This window comes from Amblyomma americanum, chromosome 5 (genome assembly GCF_052857255.1).
Source record: "Amblyomma americanum isolate KBUSLIRL-KWMA chromosome 5, ASM5285725v1, whole genome shotgun sequence".
Lineage (NCBI taxonomy): Eukaryota > Metazoa > Arthropoda > Arachnida > Ixodida > Ixodidae > Amblyomma > Amblyomma americanum.
The window spans coordinates 186036393-186062397 of NC_135501.1; the positions used below are offsets into that span (position 1 = coordinate 186036393).

Here is a 26005-nt window from a genome sequence, read left to right on the forward strand (position 1 = left end):
TCCGCTTACAGGAAAGACGAAGGGCTTTCTCGTGTGCCGACCACGCCTTTTTTTCAGCTTGGGGGGTAAATGAAATTGAAAAAAAAAAATGAAGCATCCAACTCAAGAACCACTTTCCCATACTGAGGCCAGCTGCCGAAAATAAAATGGCGGATGATCTAGCGTGGTTAAGCCAAACGCGAATTGGGTGCGCTAGCATTTCATATACACTTCGGTTTGAGACTAAGATCGGCGAACACGCGATAGCGTAAATTGATTTATCATTAATGTAAATGCGGAATTGACCATTATCGATCTACTTCACTTTCACTGACTGCACGGAGTCCTCGTACTCCTCCTGGCAGCAGTGGTGCGCCACTGCCCTGTGATGGCAGGTGCTACCACCGATGGGGCTTGCGAGACCCATGGGTTGCACCTTCCGAGCAACTTTTTGGGCCCAATCGTTAATTGAACTGCAACCTGCCACGGTAGGCAGCCGTTCACTTTGTATAAACCGGAAAAACTGACAACGGGGAAATCTGTTCTAATGCTAGCGCACCGAAAAAAAAAAATGGTTTTTGAGGAAACGAAACTGCGCAGTAATAGGTGGGAGTGAAAGAAGAGAGAAAGAGGTGCCGTAGTAGAGGGCTCCGCCCACCTGGTGTTCTCTAACACCTGCCCACATCGCACGCACAGGAGCCTATCGCTTTCCGCCTCTATAGAAACGTAGCCGCCACGAAAGGGATCTAACCAGAGTCCTCCAACTCAGTGGCCGAGCGCTCTAATCACCGAGCCACCGCGGAGGGTCAAAGAAAATGTGTGCAGCTACCAAGAGCACGAAAATGGGGCTGGCATTATCCAAATGCACTAAATAGTGTCTCTGTTAGTACACTTCCAGACAAAAAAATCTTGGACCAGTTGGCCACGCATTTTGAGCCTTGCAGCACAATAAAGGACACAGCAACACAAGTGCCGTGTGCTCATTGTCCGTCAAGGTTCAAGATTGTCCTTCTTCAGAGACTGGCCGTAGGTACATAGACTTCCAGTCGTTGTTCCTTAATTGACACGGTTTAAAAGTTTTTAGTGCTACATATGAATGGAAGGAAAGATCTATACAGATAAATATGGTAAAATAAATGAGGCCGCACATTACATGAACATAAACCTTTTGTTATCTGAAGCACAAGTGACTGAAGGCCACGGAGACGACGAGACACCAAGTCCTGCTACTCAGTTTCCAGTTAATTTTCTTTTATCCTAGAAGTCATTGTTTCACGAGCTTAGAAATTATGTACTGGTGCCACCTCAAAATCTTTATCTGGTGGGAGGATTCTCTACAGATATTTGGGCAGCAGTCAATATGCAATATCCCTGCTATGTTCTGCTTTACCGACAGCAAAAAAAAAAAAACTGCGTGTTGCAGTACAAAACCTTAATTGAAAATGCATGTCCAGTCATGGCAACAGAGACATTTCAGCACAGTGCAGCGGCAACTTCGTGCTTTTATTGGCCGGCAGTTTCATTTAAAAAGGAATGTCTAACAGTCCCAGGCTGAATTTCTCTTTACTTGGTCAAGCTCTTTATACACAATCTGTACAATAAATAAGAACACCACCACTACTAGCCCCCCCTCAGAACGGCGGTCACCCGTGACTGTGCAGAACTGGGGAGCCAAGAGAGAGGCCGAGACGGGGGGGGCAAAGTGTTCCCCGACAGTCCGAGCATATTAAGCACTGCTGGCACACGAGGAGTCACTCAACAAAGAAAAAGAAAGAGGCAGAGATTAAGTGCAAACGAATAACAAAAAAACAAGGGCTGGGACAATCCTTCATTTCACGATCACCCCTGCCCCTCCCCAGAAGCCGGCAACGTACACGGGTGCGAGGCACGTCTGTGAACACATTCCCCCATCCACGAGCGAGCGGCGTCAGAAAAAACGAAGACATCATCTTGAATTTGGCCACAGCAGGAGGAACTCAAGGTCAGTGAAGAAGCAAGGAAGGGATCCAAGATTAAGGCCAGGGCACAAGTGCCGTGACGAGGAGTGTGGTTGAATCATTTGCAGCGGCCATGGTTGGTGGGGAATGGGAGCCGATTCGGGACAGCAGGGAATGGAGGAGGAGGAAAAGGGAGCGAGAAAGAAGACCCCCAACCGGGGTCTCTGAGAAAAGAAGGCAGGATGAATGTCCTTTTTTTTTTCTTGCTTCTTGCTGCTTCCCTAGTGAGTAGTGGTGGTCGCCTCCTTTCTCTTCTAACGAGGGTGCCTGTTGTCGTCATTGCCGTTTGACTCGGCCACATCTGGACTAGAAACTCCGTTGGGCATGGCACCCTGTGAGAACCGCTGGAGCCGTCGCCGGCGCACCTCCGCGTTCGGGTCATCTTCCATTGGCTGCGTCAGCCCAGCAGCCATTGCCGCACTTCCCTCCTTGGAACCTGCAGCAAGATATCAGAAAGATAAAAGACAGCTGAATGTAATTACAGTTTAACATCGTTACAACAAAGTCTAAGAGGACCCAAGATTTCTTTGAATAGCTGCTGCTTCGTTACACCCCTAGGTGACCTTGGCCACACCTGTCATCGTGCAGACAGAGAGAAATACCGCTGGAATTTAGTCTGCCATCGATTTGTGTTGAGGAACGCTTTAACAACATATGTACAGAGCGCCCCAGAAGCGGCCGAGTTTAGGTACACCAACTGAACGCATCTACTTCACCTACGAGCACTTTCTTTTTTATGTGCCGCATAGAAAACGAGTATTGGAGGAATAATGTCATAGAAGACAGGGCAACACCTAGTGAAAATATTTGGCCCCATTTTCTTCGCACTGAAGTCGACACATGCCGCTGTGAGAGAGGGCATCTGGCGGCGATTCCGTTACGAGTGCCCATTTTGGTTTGCTTCCCCGCACAAACACGCTCACTATAACAACACACAGCATGACAACGGTGTCTGGTGGAGAATGAGTACTCCTGATGGGAGGGCAGGCTTCCCTCCTACCACTACGAAAAGAACTGGCACCGACACCTGTATCGGCTGGACATGGTATACAGTAGCCGACTAATTTTTTCTGACTCCAATAATTCAGACTTGCACACACCTCATAGGGAACCTGTACATTTTCGCGACCAATATTTCAGACTCTGTGGAGTCCAAAAGTTTGACTGTTCGGACTCAAATAAACGCCAACGATACTGTGCAGATCAGTTTTCAACCAAAAGTTTGTATTTTTTATCCTAATATAAATGCGAGCGGGCACTGATATCACAGCCAACCCATTCCCCGCTGCCGTGAAAGGCCCTCTCCTGGATTTAAACAGCGTCAGCAGGCGCTATGACGGGTGCTGATGGGCACAGGGTTTTGCTATAGTGAACAACTAGTTTTGCTGACGGGAGTGAATCGGACTGATTAGCTTGGATAGGCCTAGCTAGACTATTGGTTCTCCATTGTTGTTATTCGAGATAATGGCGATAATGGCATGCCCTATGTTGCCGCCGAGATGGCCTACAAAGAGTGAGTGATCATGTTGAAAACTTGACAGTGGGACAGCTGCAGCGTCTGCCACGGCTTGGACAACGCCACCCGTGGCAGGTGCGGGAGGAGGGATGTGGGGGGGTGCATTCGGAAGCATTCGCGTCCGCTCCTGTCATCCCGTGGGTTGCCTCTCAGTCTTTGCGAGCACCGCTGCCCATGCAAACAGACTGTCCTTGCTTCACGTGGCATGTGCATTCATTCACGGCAAACCTGCGGCCGCATCGCACTCTCTGAAAATGTGACGTCAGCTGGTGCGGACATGACGTGCAATACCGCCTCCTAGAGACAAGCAGAGGTGGCTAGGCAAGAAGCAGACGAAACAAGAGCCGCCGGAAGACTGAAGGAAGTTTATTCTTGGCCGAGGTACAAGAAAACGTATACAGGATGATCACGTGCCTGCGTGCGGGGCACTTCAAGATACAGTCGGCGCCAGAGCAGCCGCTTCGTATAAACACAACATGCCGCGGTGTGCACTCCCGAAGGATCGCATGATGGCTCAGCTTGCACACCATGCACTTTCTGCATCGTAGCCAGCACACTCAACTTACGCAGCAGCATGAAAGCATGACTGTGGCTCAGCTACAGTCTAATACTATCGCTTGCAAGTGGAACATGGAGAACAGCAAATTTCATAATTTTTAAAGCCGGTTTTTTGCAGAAAAGTTATTTTCTTGAAGTTCACGGATTTTTCAGACTGTTAGATCATTCGGACCATTTTCCGGGTCCCGCTGAGTCCGACAAATCGGTCGGCGACTGTGTATGGAAGTGTCCTACCCTTGGCTTTGCGCCAGCCCGCAGCGAGGGCAGCTCTACTAGCCAGCATCAGTGGCACATCGCCACTTTCCTTCCCCTTTTTTTTTCTTGGCGCTTCGGCTACACTCTTCCAGTGCGACGGAACTGTGCACCCGCGCTCGTCACGTGCTGTTCACCGTTCGTGCACTAAGCCTCCTCACATGCGATGATGCCGCTTACGATGGGTGTGATGCGGTAGCAGTGGAGATTCACCGCGTCACGTCTTGAAAGATGCGAGAGGCCGTTGCGATTTTGAAGCAGTTCTGCTTCGGTGCTCCCGGCAGTTTGCATGCAATAGTAAAGCACTGATGGCAACATAAAAATAGTCACTGCCACACTGTTCTCAACTCAAAATCATGCAACCATTGCCCAGTATTTCACCAAGTAAATCTACCGTAATGCCAGCGGTTTTTGAGAAAGTTTTTTCGGGGTCATTCGGTAACTCCTCAATTTTTGGGCAATTTTAACATTTTTCCCGGTCCCTTCAAGTTCGAATTAACAATCTCGTACTGCAGTACCCTGTGTCTAATGTCAACCTGATGCAGCTGACCTCGGGTACAGTACTTGCCATTTCCTGCTCCTCTTAAGAGGGATGAGAGGAAGACAAAACAAAAGGCAGTTACGGGTGCACAGTTCATTTAGGAAACCAGTTTGGTTTATGGGGGTTCAATGTCTCAAAGCGACTCAGGCTATGAGAGACGCCGTAGTGAAGGGCTCTGGAAATTTCAACCACCTGGGGTTCTTTAATGCACACTGACATCGCACAGTACACGGGCCACTAGAATTTCACCGCCATTGAAATTTGACCGCCGCGGCGGTCGAACATGCATCTTTCGGGTCAGCAGCCGAGCACCTTAGCCTCTGAGCCTCCGCGGTGGACTTAGGAAACCAGTGTTGGGAGACAGGATATACCAAGCATGCAAACGTAAGTGCGTATACCTGATGCTGACACATCCCCAGAGCTTGGCGCGGAAGCAGCTGCACTCTCTGCAGAGGGTGCGCCACTCGCTGGATTCGACGATGGTCGCTGCTGCTGCTGCTGCTGTGTTGGCTGCTGCCCAGCCATGGTTTCCCTGTGATCATGAAGAAACACCAAAACCAGCAGCCCATTAAAAGTGGAACTTATGCCAGAGATTCAGAGGGGCAGTAAAACACAGATGACTTCCAAGTTCTCACATTTAGAATCCCAGCTACTTCAACCAGCTGGTGCACCCATAGTCAAGGGCTGCAATCCTGATCAGAAATCAATCTTTTTCAGAGACCAGAATCCTCTGAAGGAGCCAAAATCCTACTCAGGAACAAGAGTCCTAGTCAGAGACAAAAAAACTGGAGGCGGCACTTAAGCTCTGCCTTAAGGGTATGATGTGATAGCATTAATGGGTTAATGTCCATATATGCGGAATTGGTCAATCTCTACTTTACATTGGCAGATCCCTGAGAGTCCTCCTACTACTCCTGGTGCTGTGGTACAGCGGCTAAGCGATGTGCCACTGCCCTGCGAGAGGCGCTGCCCCTGGTGGGGCTTGCAAGAACTAGCTCGCTCTCCCCAAGCAACCTCTCGTGACCTAGTACATTAATTTAACTGCCACCTGCCACACCGGTCACGTTGCTCGCTCACAATCAGGTGGGCAGGTTGTGATGACGTCCCAAAATCACAAGCCTGGGTGGCCCACCTGCCGCCTAGGTTGTTGATTTTTCGTTGCTTTTTCGCTCACAACCAATGAAGCTGACAACGATGCCGGCTTTTGTGCGGCACAGGGCCCTTAACGTTATCACATTTAAAAGAGCGTACCCACACTGCGACAAGTTTTAACAATAGACCAAGTCAATAAGTCGGAAATTTGGGCGAGTTGGTAAGTGTTCATTTTTGCTCACAGCGCAACAAGAACGGGACACGAGATGAAAGACTGACAGCGCTTGTTTGCGTCAGTCTTTCATCTTGTGTCCCATTCTTGTTGCGCTGTGAGCAAGTCAATAAGCCCTTGCCCAAATACCATTCATAACTAGTCAACGGTCGCAAGCAAAGACACAAAGACAACGCACGAGTCATCAAGCCACGAATGGAGCCAATGACCTGTTAGTAGTGAGATTTGTTGCCCTAACTATTGAGCCGTGGGCCATACCAGCATGCCTGCATGTGTTGATTAGGGGTACCAATGTGGCTGGCACACATCGTAGCAATGCAGTGAAAAGATGATGGTCGTGGTGGCACACACACTGTGATCCTTAAAGTTTATGCTGTTCAAGCCATTTCACATTTAATTCTACTTCTAGCCATGGAATAGGCTCATTTTACATTTCCTATCATAACATTTTGAGATAGCCTTCTTTTACAGCCGCATCGCCGTACTCGGGTGGTCATCATTTCATTTCATTTTTCATCTCCGTTCAACATCAGGTGATGTTAGTTGCACAAGTATAAAGAGCGGTCACTTGCTCGTGCATTAATAATCACAGCAGAGGGGCCGCCCCACCTGGCCACGATGGCACTGTACTGCTGCAGCTGGAGCACGGCCGCATCCAGCAGCGTCTGGATGTTGCGCAGGCAGCGGATGCGGGCCACAATGTGCTCCCTCTCCTGGCCCTCCATGGAGCTGAGCTCTTCCATGGACAGGGACTCCAGGCCTTCGGGGGGCACGGGAGGTGGCGGCGGCAGCACTGCACACCCCACAGGCAAACACACCGTTAGAACAACAGCAATAAGCAGGCCTTCCGCTGTACACAGCAGCCAGCAAAAGCAAAGGACTGGGGCTCCAAATGCCGTGATAAGGAAAACCCGTTCTAGTGCCCACGAATAAAAGGCCTCTTGCAGAAAAAAAATTTCTTTAATGAAGTCGCGATTTTTAAAATCTTCAGAGAACATGTATTTTTGTTTGCTGATTCTAAACATGTCATCTAATTTCATGTGTCTTGTAAGTTTTTCTAGAAAGCATTTAGGAAATTGTGCTGCGGGGCGTGCCATTGGTTCCCTACGCAAACAGTGGGATTTTGCCGGGTAGGAGGCTAATAGTGATTTTGCAATAAAAAGCCTTAAAACATGGCCTGCAATGCCTAGCTGCACTGAAATATTGTGTCTGTAATGAAAGTGGAGTCCAAGCATGAAGATATATTATTCTGTATCTACATTTCATCTGTACCTGTACATAACTGTATGCAGTCGCCGACCAATTTTTCGGACTTGAAGGGACCCGAAAAACGGTCCGAATAATCGAACAGTCCGAAAAATCCGTGAAGTACAAAAAAAATCACTTTATTGAGATGAAATCTTAAAAAAGTAACTGATTTTACCTTACTGCAAATTTCCCTTGCTGGTGACGATCTGCACCTGTATTTTCGCAAAAAGTTGTGCTTTCACTGTACACGCTAGACAGCAAGGTCACTGCGTTTAGTTGAATACTTCCCACACTTCTTTGATGGACCCGGCGGCACCAGCGGGACCATGTTGTCCACAACCCACGTGTGCACCACACCGCTCGTCAAACACACGCAAAGACAAAGCACTTTTCGTTCAAAGCGGTGGAACCGCCGGACACAATCACAAAACGGCGAACGGATGTAACTTCGTGAGGACGGAGCGCCACTCAGCCGACGCGGTCGGAGAAATCCAGTGACGAAATGGCAAATGACGAACGTATGAGACCCGCCGCGGTGGCTCAGTGGTTAGGGAGCTCGGCTACTGATCCGGAGTACCCGGATTCGAACCAGACCGCGGCAGCCGCGTTTCAATGGAGGCGAAACAGAAAGGCGCCCATGGCTGTGCGATGTCAGTGCACGTAATCCTGGTGGTTGAAATTATTCCGGAGCCCTCCACTACGGCATCTCTTTTTAACTTTCTTCTCTCGGTCCCTCCTTTATCCCTTCCCTTAATGCGCAGTTCAGGTGTCCGCTGAGCCCTGACAACCAATTTTCAACATGTGAGACAAGCGATAACTGCCCGTGACAACGTCGGCGACAAAAGCAAGTTGACAGCGATGACAATACGACTGCCACCTCGAAATGTCAGAGATCACAGGGACCTCTACTGGCAAAATTGAGGTACCGAAAATATGTCAAGCCAATCCAACTGCAGAGTAAATCCACCTCAATCCAAGATGGCGCCTTCTGGACCGGCGAAAAGCCGATAAGATGGCCGATTTTGGCCCGCAGGCGACTGAAATTAGTCCGAAAAATCGATCTTTCGAACTTTTTTAAAGTTCGAAATATCCATCACGAATATGTATGCGCTTCTATGGGGTGACTGACGGTGCCTCATCGAAGCCCGAAATATCTATCTTACAAGTCCGAATTACCCGTCGGCTACTATATCAGTATCTACATCTGTATCTACATGTGTCACATCTATTTGGCATGCAAACAAGTGAGACAGAATGCACAACACTCCACCATGCTACGTTTGCACTCACAACTTCACAACAGCCGTGAGTAGGCAAAACCTCACCAAAACTCTTTTTACCAACACCTTATGTAGCTCTCAAGAAGATTCCAGCTCTCAAGAAACAAAGCTTTCTCGCTGAACCACAAGTGTGGAGCAAGTTTACCAAGCCTCAAGCTACAGAGGGTGCGAAATACGTACGCAGCGGGAAGAAAGGAGGCAGGAAGAAGGCTGCTCCAGCAGCCATTCCAGCTGCACCGCCGGCCTCAGCTGTGCTGGGCTGCTGCGGCTGCTGTTGCTGGTTGGAAGCACCAGGTGGGCTGGGCGCACCTGCCAGGCAGCAAAGAAACGAAGACAAATGTGGTTAATCTCACCACCAAGCAAGTAGTACGCATTATAAGCAAGACTGCTAGGCAGTGGAGGCCACCTAGGAATGACCTGAAGCTCAGCTGTGTTATGCATGTAGTGCCACAATTTATACCGGGTGTTTCACCTAAGGTATTCTGCAATTTTTAAAAATACGCTTTTCTCTTAGTTACAAGAGCGCTTTCTTCAACATAGCAATGTCAGCGGTGTAGCATATCAAAATACGTGTTAGCTAGCAGGCTGCTCAACTAATATTGAGAAGCTAACTTTTTAACTATTATTGTTAGTCTCCTTCCTTATTGAGAGGTATGTAGCTCACTATAATACCCATATCAGTTCTTAAAATTTCTTAAAATGCAGTTACTCTTGGCACCGTGGCCCAACAAATTATACATCTATCTACATTGTACCAAAATACATGCACTTTTGATAGGCTTGCAAGCAAATTAACCGTTCTTGTGCACATAACTTGTCGAAATAACCAAAATTTGTTGGACCACAGCACCAAGGGTAACTGCGTTTTCGATATTCTAAAAACTGACATGAATATTACTTGCAGTGGGCTACATGGCAATGAAATAAATAAGGAGACTAACAGTAACAGTTAGAAAGTTAACTACACAATATTAGTTAACCAGCCTACTATTTCGGCATGCCTTAGTTGTATCCTGATGTGTTACACCGCCAATAATGCTTTGCTGGAAAAAAAGCGCTCTTCTAACTCAAAAAGCCTATTGTTAAGAACTGCAGAACATCTTAGATGAAATACTCGGTATGCTGTTCAAGCCATTCAATGCCACCGCTTCAAAGGTTTCTAAAATTTAACAGCCCTGGAAACAAGACCACACTGCCGGTTTACTGCAACATTCTGACTCTGTTGGATTGCTCCTCAAGACGTGCCAAGCACTATAATCTAACCATGTCATGCTCTAGATACAAGAAGTTGCACTTCGGGAGTCAGCATGTGTGCACACGTTGATGAAGCAGCTGCATAGAACGCAATTATGCGCATACTAATAGGGCCTACAGTGGAACCCCCGTTATACGTCCCCCGGTTTTGCGACGACCTGGGATTTTACGATGGATTAACGCAGTTCCGGCGAAGTCCCCATAGAAGCAATGCATTAAAAACCCTGGTTATCCGATGCAATTTTACGCCGGACCCGCGTTATACGACGACTTCTCGCGAAGCGCGGGACGGAACGGCGGACGAAAGAAAGGAGCCACGGATCTCTATCGTCACGCCGTCTCTCCGCATGCGGAGCGCTTGACCTCGCTCGACCGCTTTGCTCCAGCGGGCGCAGCTTTCGTTCCTGCCTCATCTCATCGTTCGTTTCTCTCTCCCCCACCAGCTGCCCTCCGCAACACCTGCTGTGCTGAAATAGCGCGTTTTCTTCTCCACGATCACTTTCTCCCTTTCGCTCCCTCTCTTCTCAGCAGTGTCGCCTCTCGTCACGTTGGGGAAGCGTTTCTTTCCAGTTTCCCAGCAGCAGATCACCGACAAGGTAGCGTGGATAGGCCTAGGTTCATCACACGTGATCTTCGTCGAAATCCTAGCGACCAGCGTTCAGCAAGGTTTTGAGTTGTGTGGAGCAACGCGACGCACGATGTCCCGAAAGCGGACAGTTCTGTCACTCGGTGATAAGCTCCATATTATCGAGGAAGCGGAAAAGCAGCATGGAGCCATGAAAGCCAGCACTGCCCGGGACCTTAAGATACCTGAATCTTCGCTTAAGACGATCCTGACAAACAAAGCGGTGGTATTGCAAAATGCCAACAAGTTCGGGCTCAAGCGGAAAGTGGCAAAAGAAGGACAGCATGAGAAGCTAGAAAAAGTTCTCGTCAGGTGGCTGCACCAGGCACGGAGCTCTGCGATCAACGTGGACGGCGCCATTCTAAAAGCAAAGGTGGACCTTGTGGCATCGCGTCTGGGCATCGACGACTTTCAGGCATCGAACCAGTGGCTGGATCGCTTCAAAAAACGAAACAGGATTGTGTACAGCCACTCCTGTGGAGAAAGCACTTCCGTGGACATTTCGACGGTGAACGAGTGGATCGAGTCGCTGCCGGATATGATTGCTGCATACAAGCCTTGCGACGTTTTCACCGCCGATGGCAGCGGTATTTTTTGCCATATGCAGCCGGAGCAAACCCTTGCGTTTAAAGGTGACAGCTGTCATGGTGGAAAGCGCAGTAAAGAGCGGGTGACAGCACTATTCTGTGCTAACGAGGACGGTTCCGAGAGGCTGCCCGTGCTCGTTGTCAGAAAATTTGCAAAGCCACGGTGCTTTAAGAACTTGAAGATGCTGCCGTGCAGCTACAACTATAACAAAAAGGCGTGGATGACGTCTTCGCTCTTCAGCAATTTTTTGCAGCAGTTTGATTGCAAAATGGGTTCCAAGGCAAGGAAAATATTGCTTTTCGGGGGCAACGCACCGTGCCATCCACCCGATACGTCCAGCCTGAGGAACATAAAGGTTTTTTTTCCGCCCAACTGCACAAGCCGGCTGCAGCCGCTGGATGCCGGCATCATTAAGTGCATGAAGCAAGCGTACCGGAAGCGGTTAGTGCAGTGTCGGCTGGCAGCTATGGAGCGCAGCGAGTCAGAAAGAAAGATCACTGTGCTCGATGCCATGCATTTTATTGCCAGTTCGTGGAACGCAGTGTCGCAAAGCACAATCGCCAACTCGTTCAAGCACTGTGGCTTTAAGCGAGAGACTGCCTCCTCTGCTGGGGACGCAACGACCTCAATGCCGCTTGAGGCCAATGCAGGCTTCGCTGACGACGATTTCGAGGGTTTAAACCTCGCCACGACCTTCGCCGAGTACGTGGAGGCCGACGACAACGTTGCGATCTGCGGCGAGGTGTCGCTGGATGATGCAATCCTGGAGGCTTTGCCTAGTGCCGACACCACTGCGACATCGGACGAGGACAACGACGACGCCACAGATGCCATGCCTGTGCCTACCACGTTCGTGGAGGTGCTACGGCATCCGGAACTTCATCTGTTCACGCGACGCTGCAGAGGACCTCCTTTTGGACATTGCCAAACTCGAGCGAAAGCTTTTGCAAGTTCACGGATCAAATAAGGTCCAAAAGAAACTGACCGACATTTTTTAAAGTTCGCGCCGGCTGGCGGGAATCGCGGCAGTGGGCAGTGGAGTGCCGGAAAGGTCCGTTTGAATAAAGCATGATTGGTACCTGTACTGCAGTATTAATTCTTATCGCATTTACTTTTTTGGTAATTTCGGTTTCCAAGCCCTGCAGAGTATGTTAGTAGTTTACATTTAAATTTCTCGTAAATTCGTCGCGCGAAAAAATTAGTATTTTTATAGGCATAATTTATGTTCGGATTTTACGGCGCCAGCATTTCACGACGCTTTTTCGCGGTCCCGAGAAAGTCATATAATCGGGGTTCCACTGTACATGGTTTCCCCACCTAGCCACACAGAAGGTCTAGAACAGATAATCAGTAAAGTCTTATTTAGATCAGGGAAGTAAGAGTTGCTACCTAGTAATAGCAACCAGCAGTAGTCAGTCACAGTTGCAAAAGCCATATTTACAATTAGTAACATCCCCTTTAGACAAGGCAAGTGGTAACTGTCACTTTGCAAATAATTCAAGACGCAACAGCAACAACATCTGAGAGTGCCAGCATGACACAGATAACCTCAAAAGCCTGCCAGCACACGTGACCTTGTGAATATTACACAAATAAATGAATACAAATGAGGGATTCGCAATGAGTATGTGACTGCAAAACATCTCATGGGGACCACTGTGCTTACCAGCCGGTTGTGTGCCCCCTTGTTGTTGCTGCTGCTGTTGCTGTTGTTGTTGCTGCTGCTGCTGCAGAAAGTGCTGCTGCATCTGTTGAAATGGAGGGAACAGCGGGAAGCCCGCCATACCAGGAGGCCCTGCAGAGAAGGCGCCCACAACACAGGATGTAAGTGGAGGCACAAAAGGAAAGATAAAAGGGCACCGCGTGTAACTTCCGTTCATCTCGCAGCATACTGCAAGCAACAGTTTGACTGCAAGGACAGCAGCATCCTTGCAGAGCACAACACAGATACACGGATGCCTACCCGTGTCCACAGTAGTAGCACAGCTGAAATAGTTAAGCGATGCACCACAATATAGTCTATATAGAAAAGACTGCCGTACTTTTCTACACAACCTATGTTAGCACGCGCGAGCTTTCACACAATAAGCTTTTATTAGAGTTTCTGTGCAAAACAGCGGTGTCCTACATGTAGGATGCTACACATGAAGGAATCTACTACACATGAAAGAGTTAACCAGCTTTACAGGTAATCCACACAAATTCGAATCAGTTAGTAGCTTGGTGCTGTCATTTCTCTGGCCTGCTCATGTGGCTTTTCTGTACGCCATTTCAAACTTAGTGCCCTTGAAGCTGTGGCATACTAGAGACAGGGTGCTTGCCATTTGGGCCCAAAGAAGGCATTTTCTGTTGACACTCACATTGGGGGAAGGCCTGTGGAGGCACATTGGGCGGGACCTGGGGTGGAGCCTGGCCGGCAGGCGGGGCGCCACCCGCTGCATTGTTGGCGGCGTTGGCATTGCCCACCGCGGGCGGGTGCCGCAGCACGTCCATGCGGCAGGTGGGGCAGGTCTGCTGCCGCTGGAACCAGGAGCGAAGGCAGGCCGTGTGGAAGATGTGGCTGCAGGGAAGCCGCTTGTTGCCGCCGCCCACCATCTCCTCGCGGCAGATGATGCACACATTATCGGCCGACGCCAGCTCCTCAGGCGTCGCGTCCGGATAGCTGCGGATCGCGGTCAGAAGGGAACAAGGCTCATCAGAGGGCAGGACACTGAAGCCCCAAAGCACGAAGCAAGAACACACATGAGGGAAAAACTCGTCTCTCCTATCACAACGTGACAGAATCATAAACACAAGTTCTTCACAGCCGTATAGATAATTAGTAAAGTCTTATTTAGATCAAGGAAGTAAGAGTCAGTCACCGTTGCAACAGCCATATTTACAATTAGTAACATCCCCTTTAGACAAGGCAAATGGTAACTGTCACTTTGCAAATAATTCAAGACGCATCTTCTCTGAATGCACGCTATCGGTTTCCTTGTCCCCCAAGCTAAAGTACTCTCACTCCCTTCCACCAATCCCTCTTACTTGTATCCACTTTCTGAAAATTGGACCACACCCCAACCATTTTGCTGCTAGAACAGCAGCCAGTTGCATGCTTAGGCAGCGCCCATTGGCTAGAGGGAAAATTATTCTTGCACACCACTCATGCCATTCTAAACTGCTGATTTTCAGCGAGAAGCGCTCAGGTAATTACCATTTCTTGCACACAGCATGCGGACACTCTAAAGCACATGGACTAGGCCCATTTTGCTGTCACTACCACGGCAACACAAGGCGCAGCTAGCTCACAACCGTCAGCACTACCTGAGCCTCCATCAGGACACACATCGCCAACGTGCTGTCACGTGGTCGTCTACTCATGCTCGTGCTAATCACGTGAAGGTTTTCGTTCCTACACTTCCCCCTCGGTGCCTGAGAGCAGCATTCAGGTTTAGCTAGGAAGCGTGAGTTTTGGCCGCACACACGAACACCTTCAAAGCCTCATAACATCTACATAACATCCACATAACATCTACATAAGATCTACATATGTTTAGCTCAGCAGGGATACACCGTGGCCACATGTTCACAATAGCAGCCACCTGTGGAGGTAGTTTCCACTGTCACACTAAGAGCACGGGCTTTTGCTTGAGATTTGTATTTCCTGAACAAAGCATACACTGCTGATTCCACAAACTAAGTTGGACCACTAAGATTCCAAGTTGCTGCTTTCAGTGAGCGAATGGAAATCAAACAACACACTATATGCGAACAAGCCAATGAGAGTGTATTTATGCAATAGTTTAAACAGCAGACATTTAAATGCTTGAGAAAATTTCCACATGACCCAAACAGCTCACAGATTTTCCCCATACTACAATGTTTTCCATCTTTGGCTAGTGAATTTTAAAAACTCTAATGTGCAAGCTACTGCACTGTTAGCACCCACAAATTGCACAGAAGGTTGCATATTTGGTCTACACTGCTTGAGAAATAATTTAACACTGGCAATTTCCTGGATTATTTCGAACCACTGGGAAACTCACTACTGATCTTCACTTAAATTTAGATTCCTCTTTTCAAACCGATATCACCTACTTAGACTTTGCCAAAGCCTTCGATCGCGTCCCCCACCGTCTGATGTCCAAACTCTCCTGTCTGTCACTCGACCGTCTTACTTTATCCTGGATCCACTGCTTCTTAACTAACCACCAAGAGTTCACAGTCATCGCCGGTCATACATCCAAACTACAATCTCCGGGGTCCCCCAGGGATCGGTGCTTGCTCCGTTACTGTTTTTAATATTTATCAATGACCTACCTTCTGGTATCTCATCAACCGTCCGTCTTTTCGCTGACGATTGTGTCATCTATCGCCGCATCAGCAACAGCAGTGATCAGACAATATTACAGAAAGATCTCAGCAGAATCCAAAAGTGTTGCTCCGACTGGCTAATGCAGCTCAATGTTTCAAAATGCAAATTCATGCACATTTCACGCAAACGCTCCAATCTCTATTTTCCATACACCTTGAACTCCATAGCCTTGTCTCAAACTAATTCATACAGGTACCTCGGCATTGAGATAACGACCAGAACACATAATGAAATTATGCGCTAGAGCTTGCAGGACACTTGGATTCATCAGGAGATCACTTGCCCTGTCTCCCCCAGTCATCAGAGAACTAGCATATGTAACATATATTCGCAGCAAACTAGAATACGGCTCAACAATATAGAACCCTCACTAGGCCTACCTGATTGACTCACTAGAGGCCATCCAAAACCGAGCAGCACGTTTCATCACCTCTCAGTACAAACCTCAACTCAGTGTTACTGTCATGAAATCATCTCTCGGTCTGAAATCATTAGCGCTTCACCGAAAAATTTCAATTCTCTGCCTCTTCCACAAACTGTACTTTAACTTTCCAGCACTTCGGAAAAACCTACTGCGCACTCCGATACGATCATCTTGCCGCTTATTTAATTCCTCTAGCATACAACACTTGCACGGCTCCACCAATGCATTCAACAAATCGTTTCTTCCTTGTGCGATTGAATTCTGGAATAATCTACCCGAAAACATTGTTGTTGAGACTAATCCTTCCAACTTTAGGCAGCTACTCATCGAACATTTTCAAGAACAATAAAACTTTCCTATACCCTGTGTCAGCTACGATGCACTGTAAAACGACCAAACACTTTGTTGGACACGTTCTATTACTGTAGAGTGTATTTCTGTGTGCTTCTTCTTCACATTTTCTTTGATTGACTATATTACTTTGTTTCTCTTTTACTTTGCCTAGCCTTCTCAATTTTGTTTGCCTTTTCATATGTATGACCGTCGGACACTATGTATCCCCCCCCCCCTTATGTAATGTCCCTACGGGACCCTTAAGGGTTAATAAATGATGATGATGATGAACTCCTGTTGCCTGGAACCCTGGTTTGCGGAAAAGTGAGCACAGCAACTATTATGACAGGTGATGCCACCTGTGGGGCCAGGAAGCAGCCAATGAAAAAAGAAAAACTATAATATAGGTGAATGGGCAGGTGTGGCATGGTTGCTTTTTTACACAGCAGGTGGTTCCACCTGTTGAACTTGCTGCTCTGCTCACTTCCCCTCAAACAAGAGTCACAGTCAACAGCAGTTTCTCAAGTGATTCCACAGAACCCACGCAAATGCTTCAGTTAAATTACGTCGCATGAAACGCCGACCATAATACACCACATTTTATCCACTATTTGCACACGAATAGGGTATTAGCCTACAGATGGGAATTTTTGAAATGCCCAACAGCCAAATATCGACGACTCTGCATGTGATAGACAATACAAACTGAGGAATGAGAAAAAAAAATTGTCAAAATGAAAAAAAGAAAAAGGTTTGAAGTTTGACAACTTCACACATGCAATTTTGCAAAATGGCATAACCAGCAAGCTTTTGCACAACAGAGCAGAAGAGGAAATAAGATCAACAAGGCTGCAACTGTAAAGGAGGTATGCTTTAAGGCAATTCTGATAACCTATATCATCGTCCCCATCATCCTTACTAGACCACTGCACAACAAAGGCCTCTCCCATACCTCTCCAATTAGCCCTGTCCAGTGCCAGCTGCAGCCACCTGGTCCCTGCAAACTTCTTAATCTCATCCGGTCACCTAACCTTCTGCCATACCCTGCTACGCTTGCCTTCTCTTGGAATCCAGTCCACTACCCTTAACGACCATTGGTTACCTTGCCTTTGCATTACATGCCCTGCCCAAGCCCATTTCTTCCTCTTGATTTCACTAGGATGTCATTAACCCACATCTGTTCCCTGACTCACTCTGCCGTCTTCCTGACTATTTACACCACACTATCATTTTTCCTTTCCATAGCTCGCTGCATTGTCCTCAATTTAAGATTAACCCTTTTCGTTAGCCTCCACATTTCTGCCCCATAGGTAAGTACCAGTAAGATGCAGCTGTTATATACTATTCCCCTGAAGGATATTGGTAAACTGCGATTCATGATCTGAGAGAACCTGCCACATTCGCTCCACCCCATTCTTATTCATGATCCTGGTCTGTGGTCACTACGTGCCCCAAGTTGATGTAATCCCTAACCACTTTCAGCGCCTCCCAACCAGTTGTAAACTGTAGTTCCCTACCGAGACTGTTGAACATTACTTTGGTTTTCTACATGCTAATTTTTAGGCCCACTGTTCTGCTCTGCCTGTTTAAGTTATTGATTATACTTCACAATTCATACCCTGAGTGACTCAGCAAGGCAATGTCATCAGCAAACCGCGGACTGCTAAGGAATTCTCCAATAACTCTTTTCCCCAACTGTTCCCAATCAAGGCCTCTGAATACCTCCTGTAAACAGGCGGTGAACAGCATTGGCGAGATCCGACACCCATCCTTAATGGAATATTACTGCTGACCTTACAGAAGGCCATGGTAACTGTGTAGCTGTTACAGAAATTTTACTTAAGACACACCTACGCCTCGATTCCATAATGCCTGAACGACTGCTGAGGTTTCGACTGAGTCAAATGCTTTCTTGTTATGCATGAGGGCTATATATAGCAGCAAACTAATTAGAAGCACACAGCATGCAATTCAAAATAAACAACACCATTTGAGCACAGCGCAATGACATCAAGCATATTGGGAACAAAAAGCTAAAGAAAGACGCTGTTCAAAGCAAGCGGAGGTAAGGAACTTAGAGATTGATCTACTAGCCAACATGACTGCAATGAATTACTCACAGGGTATTCATGTTCCTTATCGCTCGTCGTGACATGATCACGTCATTAAAGGCCTTCTTGAAAGCCCTGAAAATAAAGAATGAGTAAATGTCTTCAGCATAGTAAAGCTTAACAGCTCTGGTCATTTGGCCTAGTAAAATTAGCTAGTATATAGTTCTTTTATGAATGCAAATAGTCAGAATTCAGATATCTTCTTGCAATTAACAGCTCAAAACAAACACAACAAATAATGGATAAATAATGTACAAATAATGAAAAAATAATGCACAAATGTCACCTGTTAGAGGTAACAGTTATGACATACTTAATTACTTTTCATACATGAACTTACACTTTAACAGAGAAAGTAATTTGATGAAAGGATTACACTTAATTAGATTCTATACCTGTATTCCCTATTCCATATCTATATACCCCATGCCTATACGAGGTGATTTTTTTTGCCTTTACCCATTTGTATTTTAAAAACTATGAGAGCTATGTCTGTGCTGTCTGTGTAGCTGGGCTGTACAGCAAGGCAGACATTATGTATGCGACAGTAATGATTAACGATTCATTAATTACAATTAACTAAACTTCTTATTTTTCATTTTAAGAGGCAATATCATATTGCAAAATTGAAGACCGTCAACATCAAAGCTGAGCCTCCTTTTTAATCTTAATCAGCAATGTGGTTCGAAATATCGAATATCAAGAATACATATATGAAAGCTCGAGTTAAATTTCCCGCATGCCATGTTTATAAAACGGCGTCACTCGGATTTCATATGGATGAAATATGGACACCGTTTGTGTATTTAATGACATAGAAGAACATGATTTTGGCAACAATACCACGTGCCACGACGCCAGTTTATAAATATGCAATGCAGGAAAGCCCATTCAATGAGCCTTCAACTGCATATCTTTGACGTTCGATATTTTCAGCCACAATGCTGATTAACAAAATTTTGGTGTTGACGGCCTTCAATTTCGCAATATGATATTACCCGTTAAAATCCAAAATAAGTAGTTCATTAGTTAATTCTAGTTAATCAACCATTTAATCATTATACTCTACCACATACATGATGTTCGCCTTGTTGAACAAGCCGCCTGCACAGATGGCACAAACGTATCTCTCATAGTTTTTAAAATACGATCTGTAGAGGTTAAAAATATCATCCAGTATACTGCAGGAAGTATGGTTCTTCTTTGCTTTATATTGGGATTATATTCACAACATGATGTCCTGTGACATTTCTACTACGACATATGAGGTAATACACAAGCTTTGACACATCAAATTTAAAACATTTTCAGCTACCACCACACAAAGCACACACCCATCTAAACTGGAAAGCAACTGCTTACCTCATGCTCAGATACATGGGACGGATCGCGAATAACGGGAATGTGTGAATTTTTATCATGATTGCCATGAATGCCAGGTACAGCACCACCTTGATGAAACCTGAAAGCGAATAAGAGAAGAGAAAAATGCCTTTCTTTTTCCTCCTGTCAATTTCTTCGCAGTTTCCAAAGGCACTGCAAACTTTAAATTCAGAATGTCTAAACATGTGCAGCCCCAGATGTCAATGAACAGTTATAATAACTCTCTTCAATCTAACCAAAGTGGAGCACCCTCACCTCAGATTAATTCATGTGCAAAAAATAATCTGAGGGAAAGCTCAAAATTACCAGCACATATGAAAATATGTGCTGTGTTTTGCCGAGTTTTATGGTGCATAAGTACACATGGAGAGACAGGTAAGGTCCACAAAGAAGAAAGCGGGAAGACATTTTTGTGACTAGACATGGACAAAGGTAACGCTTCAGTTTGGTGGAAAAATTGTGACAAGCAGGCATGTGTCTGCCATAACTGTAGCTAAAAAAGTGCATAGGTTCCCCACTGCAGACTTGTCACCTTGCCAATACTTTGGCACGAGACCACATCCCCGCTTCCGTCAATATCTCGCTCCCTAGAGATGCAAAAAGAAGGGGGGTACACATGTCACTCACTGATGATGAGCTCAGTGTAGAGCAAGTAAACGGCCTTATTCTCCCACGGATTTTCACTATGCAGGTCCATCGTGTGCAGGAAGTACTTGACGTAGATGTTGGCTACTATGCTTAGCAGGATGGCATACTGCAACGAAGAGACCACAGAACACACACTCAGGGCACTTCCACTAGCCCCCAGATGTGCAGATCCCTCCCAGCAGCGCACATGAAAATTATTACACTGCAGAGTACCTCAACTTCTCAGTAGACATGCTTGAGGTATTGGGTCTGCCCGGTTACGAAGACCCCCTCCGTGTCTCCCTCGCGTCTCCCCACTGTGATCGTCTCTTTTGCGCTACATCTTTTTTCATGTATGTGTCACCAACTCGCCCAGCAACAAGTTTTACGAAGACTAGCTGGTGGAAAACACTCACACTCAGGGACAACTTTCTGTGTGTATACGGTTGAACCCAAGAGAATGAAGTAACGGCTAAAAAATTCTTAGTCGTTATCATACACTTGAACACAGCCATAATGCACCACATGAAAGGCATGAAAGTTACACAACTTTCTCAGTCTTTGCAGTTCAAAAACCCACAGAATTTGGAAAGGTCACAAGGAAGCTGCGCAGCTTCCCTTTGTAGCTGTATGGCTACACTTGAGGAGATGATCATGAGTAATTGCTCCCTTCAATAAAATCAACTAAGGTTGTGCGAATATGCTAACGTTTCGAATATCGGAGCAAATAATTCGGTATTCAATTCAGGCTTCGAACCAAATAGCAATATTCGAAAACCACAAGTATTTTCAAAGTATTTCGAAGTTCGAGAATTCAGGAAAATAAGCTGCTGGAAGTAGCAGTCGATGGTCTTATGCACGCTCTGACACTTCCGAGCCATCGCACCGCTCCGGATGGCGGCACATGCTGTGCATGAGGCATGGCGGTCGAGCCCACGGACTCTGCCTTCGATGGCTATAAGGCCTTCTGGCAGCACTTACTGTTGTAAAGTTCGGCGATACCTCATTGTTTAAGCCCTTCAACAGTTGAAAATCAGATGATAGGTGAAACGCCAGTTATATTAGGTACCATGATGAAAAAGCCTGCACCGCGAAGCATTTTTATGCAGGTACACAGTGTTCGCTTTGAAGAGCACTGCCGTTTTGTTGCGCCAACGAACTTGGCAAAGGAGCCCGCATCCCCCCTTTGTGAAGCGCCTTTATGAAGCCCTGCAACCTGCAACCTTTCCGCCTTTGCGAAGCCCTGCGCCTTTGCAAAGCACCGTGTGTGCGCAAGAGAAGAAAGCATGCTCGCATCTCTTAGCGTCTCGTGCTAGCCCATGCAAACAACACATCTCCGTCTGGAGCACCACGACGCGCATTATTAGGCACTGGAGCATCGTCAACATCATTGCGAGGTCAGTCTATGCAAGGACCTACCCCAGAAATCCTGGGTACCGTGTCCTGTTTTTTTATGTGAAAGCATGCCGCTTGCCGCGTTTCACTTCCAGTGCGTGCGACTTTCCTGTAGCGGATGACTCAGGCCATAGCTTCCTCTGGCAATGCTACTTGTGTCCGAAATTTCAGTGTCCAAAAAATCTGTCTGTAACTTTTATAATTAAGATCAGCAGCAGGTAAACAATCGCATGGTAAGGGCTTGAGGCTATGATGCTAGATGCACTTTGCCTTGCTTCTGATTGAAAATTGCCTAATGCAAGTTTGAAAGTAATTTTCTGTTTCATTTTCGATTTCAGTAGCCTTCGGGAATTAGGCAAACCCCGTCTTTAGGCTTATGATAGTGAACTCAGAAAAACTGCCCGTTTTTTTCTTTCACTACTACATTTCCAGTCACAAACTATTCACTTAGCTTCAGAACTATTTGAACAAAACTATTTGCTTCAAGCTGAAAACTTACTATTCACACATGCCTAAAATCAATTGGACCTTGAGAATTCTCTCAAATTCTGCACCAGGTGGCAGCACAGAGAAATAGATGATGCAATGTCAGCAAAAATAACAAAATCCAGTGCCACCCCAGTAGATTGCTCTTCATTAGAGCTTTGATTGCTTGTCATTACATCCCCACTGCGACAGAGTAACCATCAGCCCATATAACATTCTGCATTCAGCCCAAGTTTTTCAACTCTCATTATATACCTTATCAAATAATTATGAGAAGCCAATTCTGACCAAATTACAAAAATAAAAGAAGTATTTCATGGGAAGCTTACGTAACAAAACAATTCCACTAATTTAAAATTGGGGTGCTCAACTGCTACAAGCTGACAGTAAGAAGTGCAGTTTTGCTTCAGGTAAGGCTGAATAAACAGTACGGTGAAATCACAATAACAGCAAGTAAAGCTCCACAAGTACATTTAACAATAAAAGGTTTAGTGGCATCCTTGCAGTCACACAACAGCCGAACGGGCACAAAAAAAAAACTTTAAAAGGTGCAGAAGCCTGCTGGTGGAAAAGTAACCCAAGCCTGCTACTCTGCACGAATGAGCACGGTTATATTTGCTGCCAGTATGTATACCTCAACACAGGTTACCTTTATTACTCATTATAAAAAGGACAAAAAAGCAGCGCTATACTCCGCGACAACTTTCCTTCGCAATGAAGAGAAAGCTACAGAGCCGAAGCACGCCTTTTCTTCGCCTGCAGTGAATATAGTCCCCAGTAGCAGTTATTAGTTTCCATTTAAAACACAGTATACTGGTAACACTAGTTATTTAAGGCATGTTTCTAACACAAATGTGCACTTTCAAAGTTAGAGGATTACGGGAAAAACAGTATCTTTGATTGCAACAAAATGTTTAGGCATGTCCGGTTCCAAAAAAAGCTTCCATAAATGGTGACAGCTGCTTCAGCAACGAAGCGGAAAACCGCTCAGCGAGCAGCAAACAAGGTAGACATCCTACGGCTGAACTATTGGCAGAGTGGCACAGTTAAGGAGGCTCCGCCCCTGTAACTTTTCTTTCACTGCCAAGAAAAGCTGCCATCGTGTGTAGTCATGTGCAAGCAAGGCGCACCGTATTAGCGATACAACTGCACGAGGAGGAGCAAATGAGGTGCAAAAATTAAAGTATGTAGCAAACCAAAGCTCACCTCGAAGCCAAAGACCACCTGCACGGACGCCCCTTTAGTGAGAGTAGTGTGGTATGCGTGGGCGACAAATGCATAGTCCAGGAAACCCAGGAGCAAGAGCAATGCTGTCAAAGGGGAGGTAGAAAAAACAAGATCAGGAAAAGCACTTGCCAGATAAAGAAAAGGCCTGGCGACACAAACATTTAATAAAGGATATGAAATGCATAGATAAACTGCCCTCCTTGACAGCCACTTCAAAGAGCTCACTTGGGCTAAACGATTTTCAATAGGCCCGCATTGCGTATTTTAATAAATATCAGTCTGCTCTCCTTGCAAGCAACTAGCGTAAGTGAATAAAAGTGCACAAGCAAGCTTTCACAAATGCATTAAAATCTTCACTCAAATTTTTCAATAGCAATTTCAAGGGAAGATATTCACCCAAGGTTAATCATGTTGCCTGTTGACATGTGCAACAATATCCTCTCAAGGACAGAAGAAAGTGGTGCCATGTAGACATGCCCACCGCACGTGCACAGAATAAACATTTCTTGCAAGAACTTACCAACAACTCGTACATGGAAGAGATAGGATATGACAGGACTTCTCTCCATCTGAAAGAAAAACCCTGCTTTAAGGCTTGGACATCAAAGGCATCCCCCCTTAAAACTATCTCTTCCTGAAAATGCTTTGCAATGAAGATGTTGCACACACTCAGAAGTGGTGCTCGTAAACTTACGTAATCAACTCTGTCCTCGGCCAACCAGTGAAAACACTTTAGGAAGAGCAGGAGTGTAAACAGCGCCACGAATTTAGGGCTGAAGTCATCTCTGAAGACGGTGAACGCCAAACACGTTTCTGTAACGGCGTACCACGACCTTTCGATGAGATGCTGCAATGGAAATACAGCCCACTTAGGCACGCTCTCAACAAAAAAGCACTATGCCGTTACGGAGCATAACTAATACTTGCCTCCATCTCGGCTGCTCGCAGCTGTCCGAAGAACACTTTTCGCATTAACTTCCCCATGAGAATCACAAACACAAATGCCTGGAGATAAATGATCTGGAAAAGCAGCAGGCACGGTGAGAGCTCATGAACAGGATTATATGTACAAATTATTTTTGCTTAGAAAGAACTTTGAAGGAACAACTCATATTCCCGGTTTAGAGTCGCCACTCTACCTGCACTGGTTAAGTAGTTCAGGGATAAGGCAATACGAGAAAACGGTCCATGCTCATCAAAAGTATAGGTCAAGAGAACCACTTACGAGATCAGAGATAAGTTTGAAGCCCATCTTAACGACAGGCGTCACTCAGCATCACACGTTTGACGTCTTTTGGTTTTTCGTACACGCATAACAAGAAACACTCACACAATGCTTCGCTATGCGACGTGCGTTACGGCAAGAATGCGTTCAGCAGTTGCAAATACGCAACCCAGTCATGGCACAGATAAGAAAACACAGAGGCGTACGCACGACTGTTTCATTCTATAACAACGGGTGTGGTGGCAACTGTAGGTATAAGTGACACGCCAGCGCTAGGACACGCGGGCCGGTCAGTCGACGATTGATTGTCAACATCCAAATCTGATCGACTGTCAAGGTCCCGAGCTCCTGACGGAGTTTTGACCCAACGGCGACATCTCCCCATTTGGGCAACAGGTTTCTCGTCACACATTGGTGTTCCTTTCCATTAGTTTGTCGCCAACGTGAGGAAAGAGCCGAGCAGACGTCACGGTACCGGCCGACAGCTGACCTATTTGTCTCCTCTGGAAAGAACACAATCCCATGGCGGTGCGCAGAGCAACGATCGACTCCTTCCTCTTGTGTTTCAAACCCTTACGCACGAACTTTACGGTCTGTTACGTGCATTTTAGCAACAGGAATGCTGTGTATGCGATCATATCCAGGTGTACACTTTAACACCACGCCTATCGCGTCACGGGCATCTCAGTCAACAACCCGATGTACTGCACACAACAGCTGGCGACCAAATCCGCGGATTCGCTCACGCGCCAGCAAGTCAACACGCCAGAGACCACTGCAAGCAACCTGTCACACAGTGCCAAAGCGAAAAATCCTTTAAGGATGCCAACCTGTAGACTTTCGAGCCAAGGACAGCGGGGCAAAACATTTCTGCAAAGGCTTACGTAGATCAACACAACTCACCGCCATGCTGGGATTTGACTTCGTTAAATAGACCACAGAGGGGTAAAACTGTTTCTTCTGGTAATAAGCATTACCAATTACTGCGGTAGTGAGGACTACACTACCCAGAGTTAATAGGAATGCCCGCATTTTGCCGTTTAGACGTGATGAGCTGCGGACCCCAAAATTACATGATTTTTACGTCTGCTGGCAGTTTTCACTCCGCTACGCTAGATGGCCCGTGATCAACAAAACGATAAAAAGCATAGAGCGACGGCTGGTGTTACAACTCGTGTCCTTTGGGGATTGGACGCCTTTATTGAGATTAGCGCTGAAACCACTGCGCTTTAGTGCGTGTACAAGCGCGTAGTTGATCAAATTTAGTCGATTTCT

General features: G+C 46.5%; 1 protein-coding gene across 1 annotated transcript; it reads right to left on the bottom strand.

Moving 5' to 3' along the window:
* Window positions 1–1456: 1456 nt before the first annotated feature.
* On the bottom strand, window positions 1457–25877 carry LOC144133191 (E3 ubiquitin-protein ligase synoviolin-like). Its single transcript, XM_077666082.1, has 14 exons — window positions 25634–25877; window positions 24433–24525; window positions 24200–24352; window positions 24026–24074; window positions 23485–23588; window positions 20398–20524; window positions 19750–19849; window positions 18397–18462; window positions 13523–13824; window positions 12829–12957; window positions 8876–9004; window positions 6777–6960; window positions 5242–5375; window positions 1457–2412 (listed from the first exon to the last, which is right to left on the bottom strand). The coding sequence occupies exons 1-14, from the start codon at window positions 25760–25762 to the stop codon at window positions 2231–2233; spliced, it is 1881 nt and encodes a 626-aa protein (XP_077522208.1). The 5' UTR covers window positions 25763–25877; the 3' UTR covers window positions 1457–2230.
* Window positions 25878–26005: the final 128 nt, after the last annotated feature.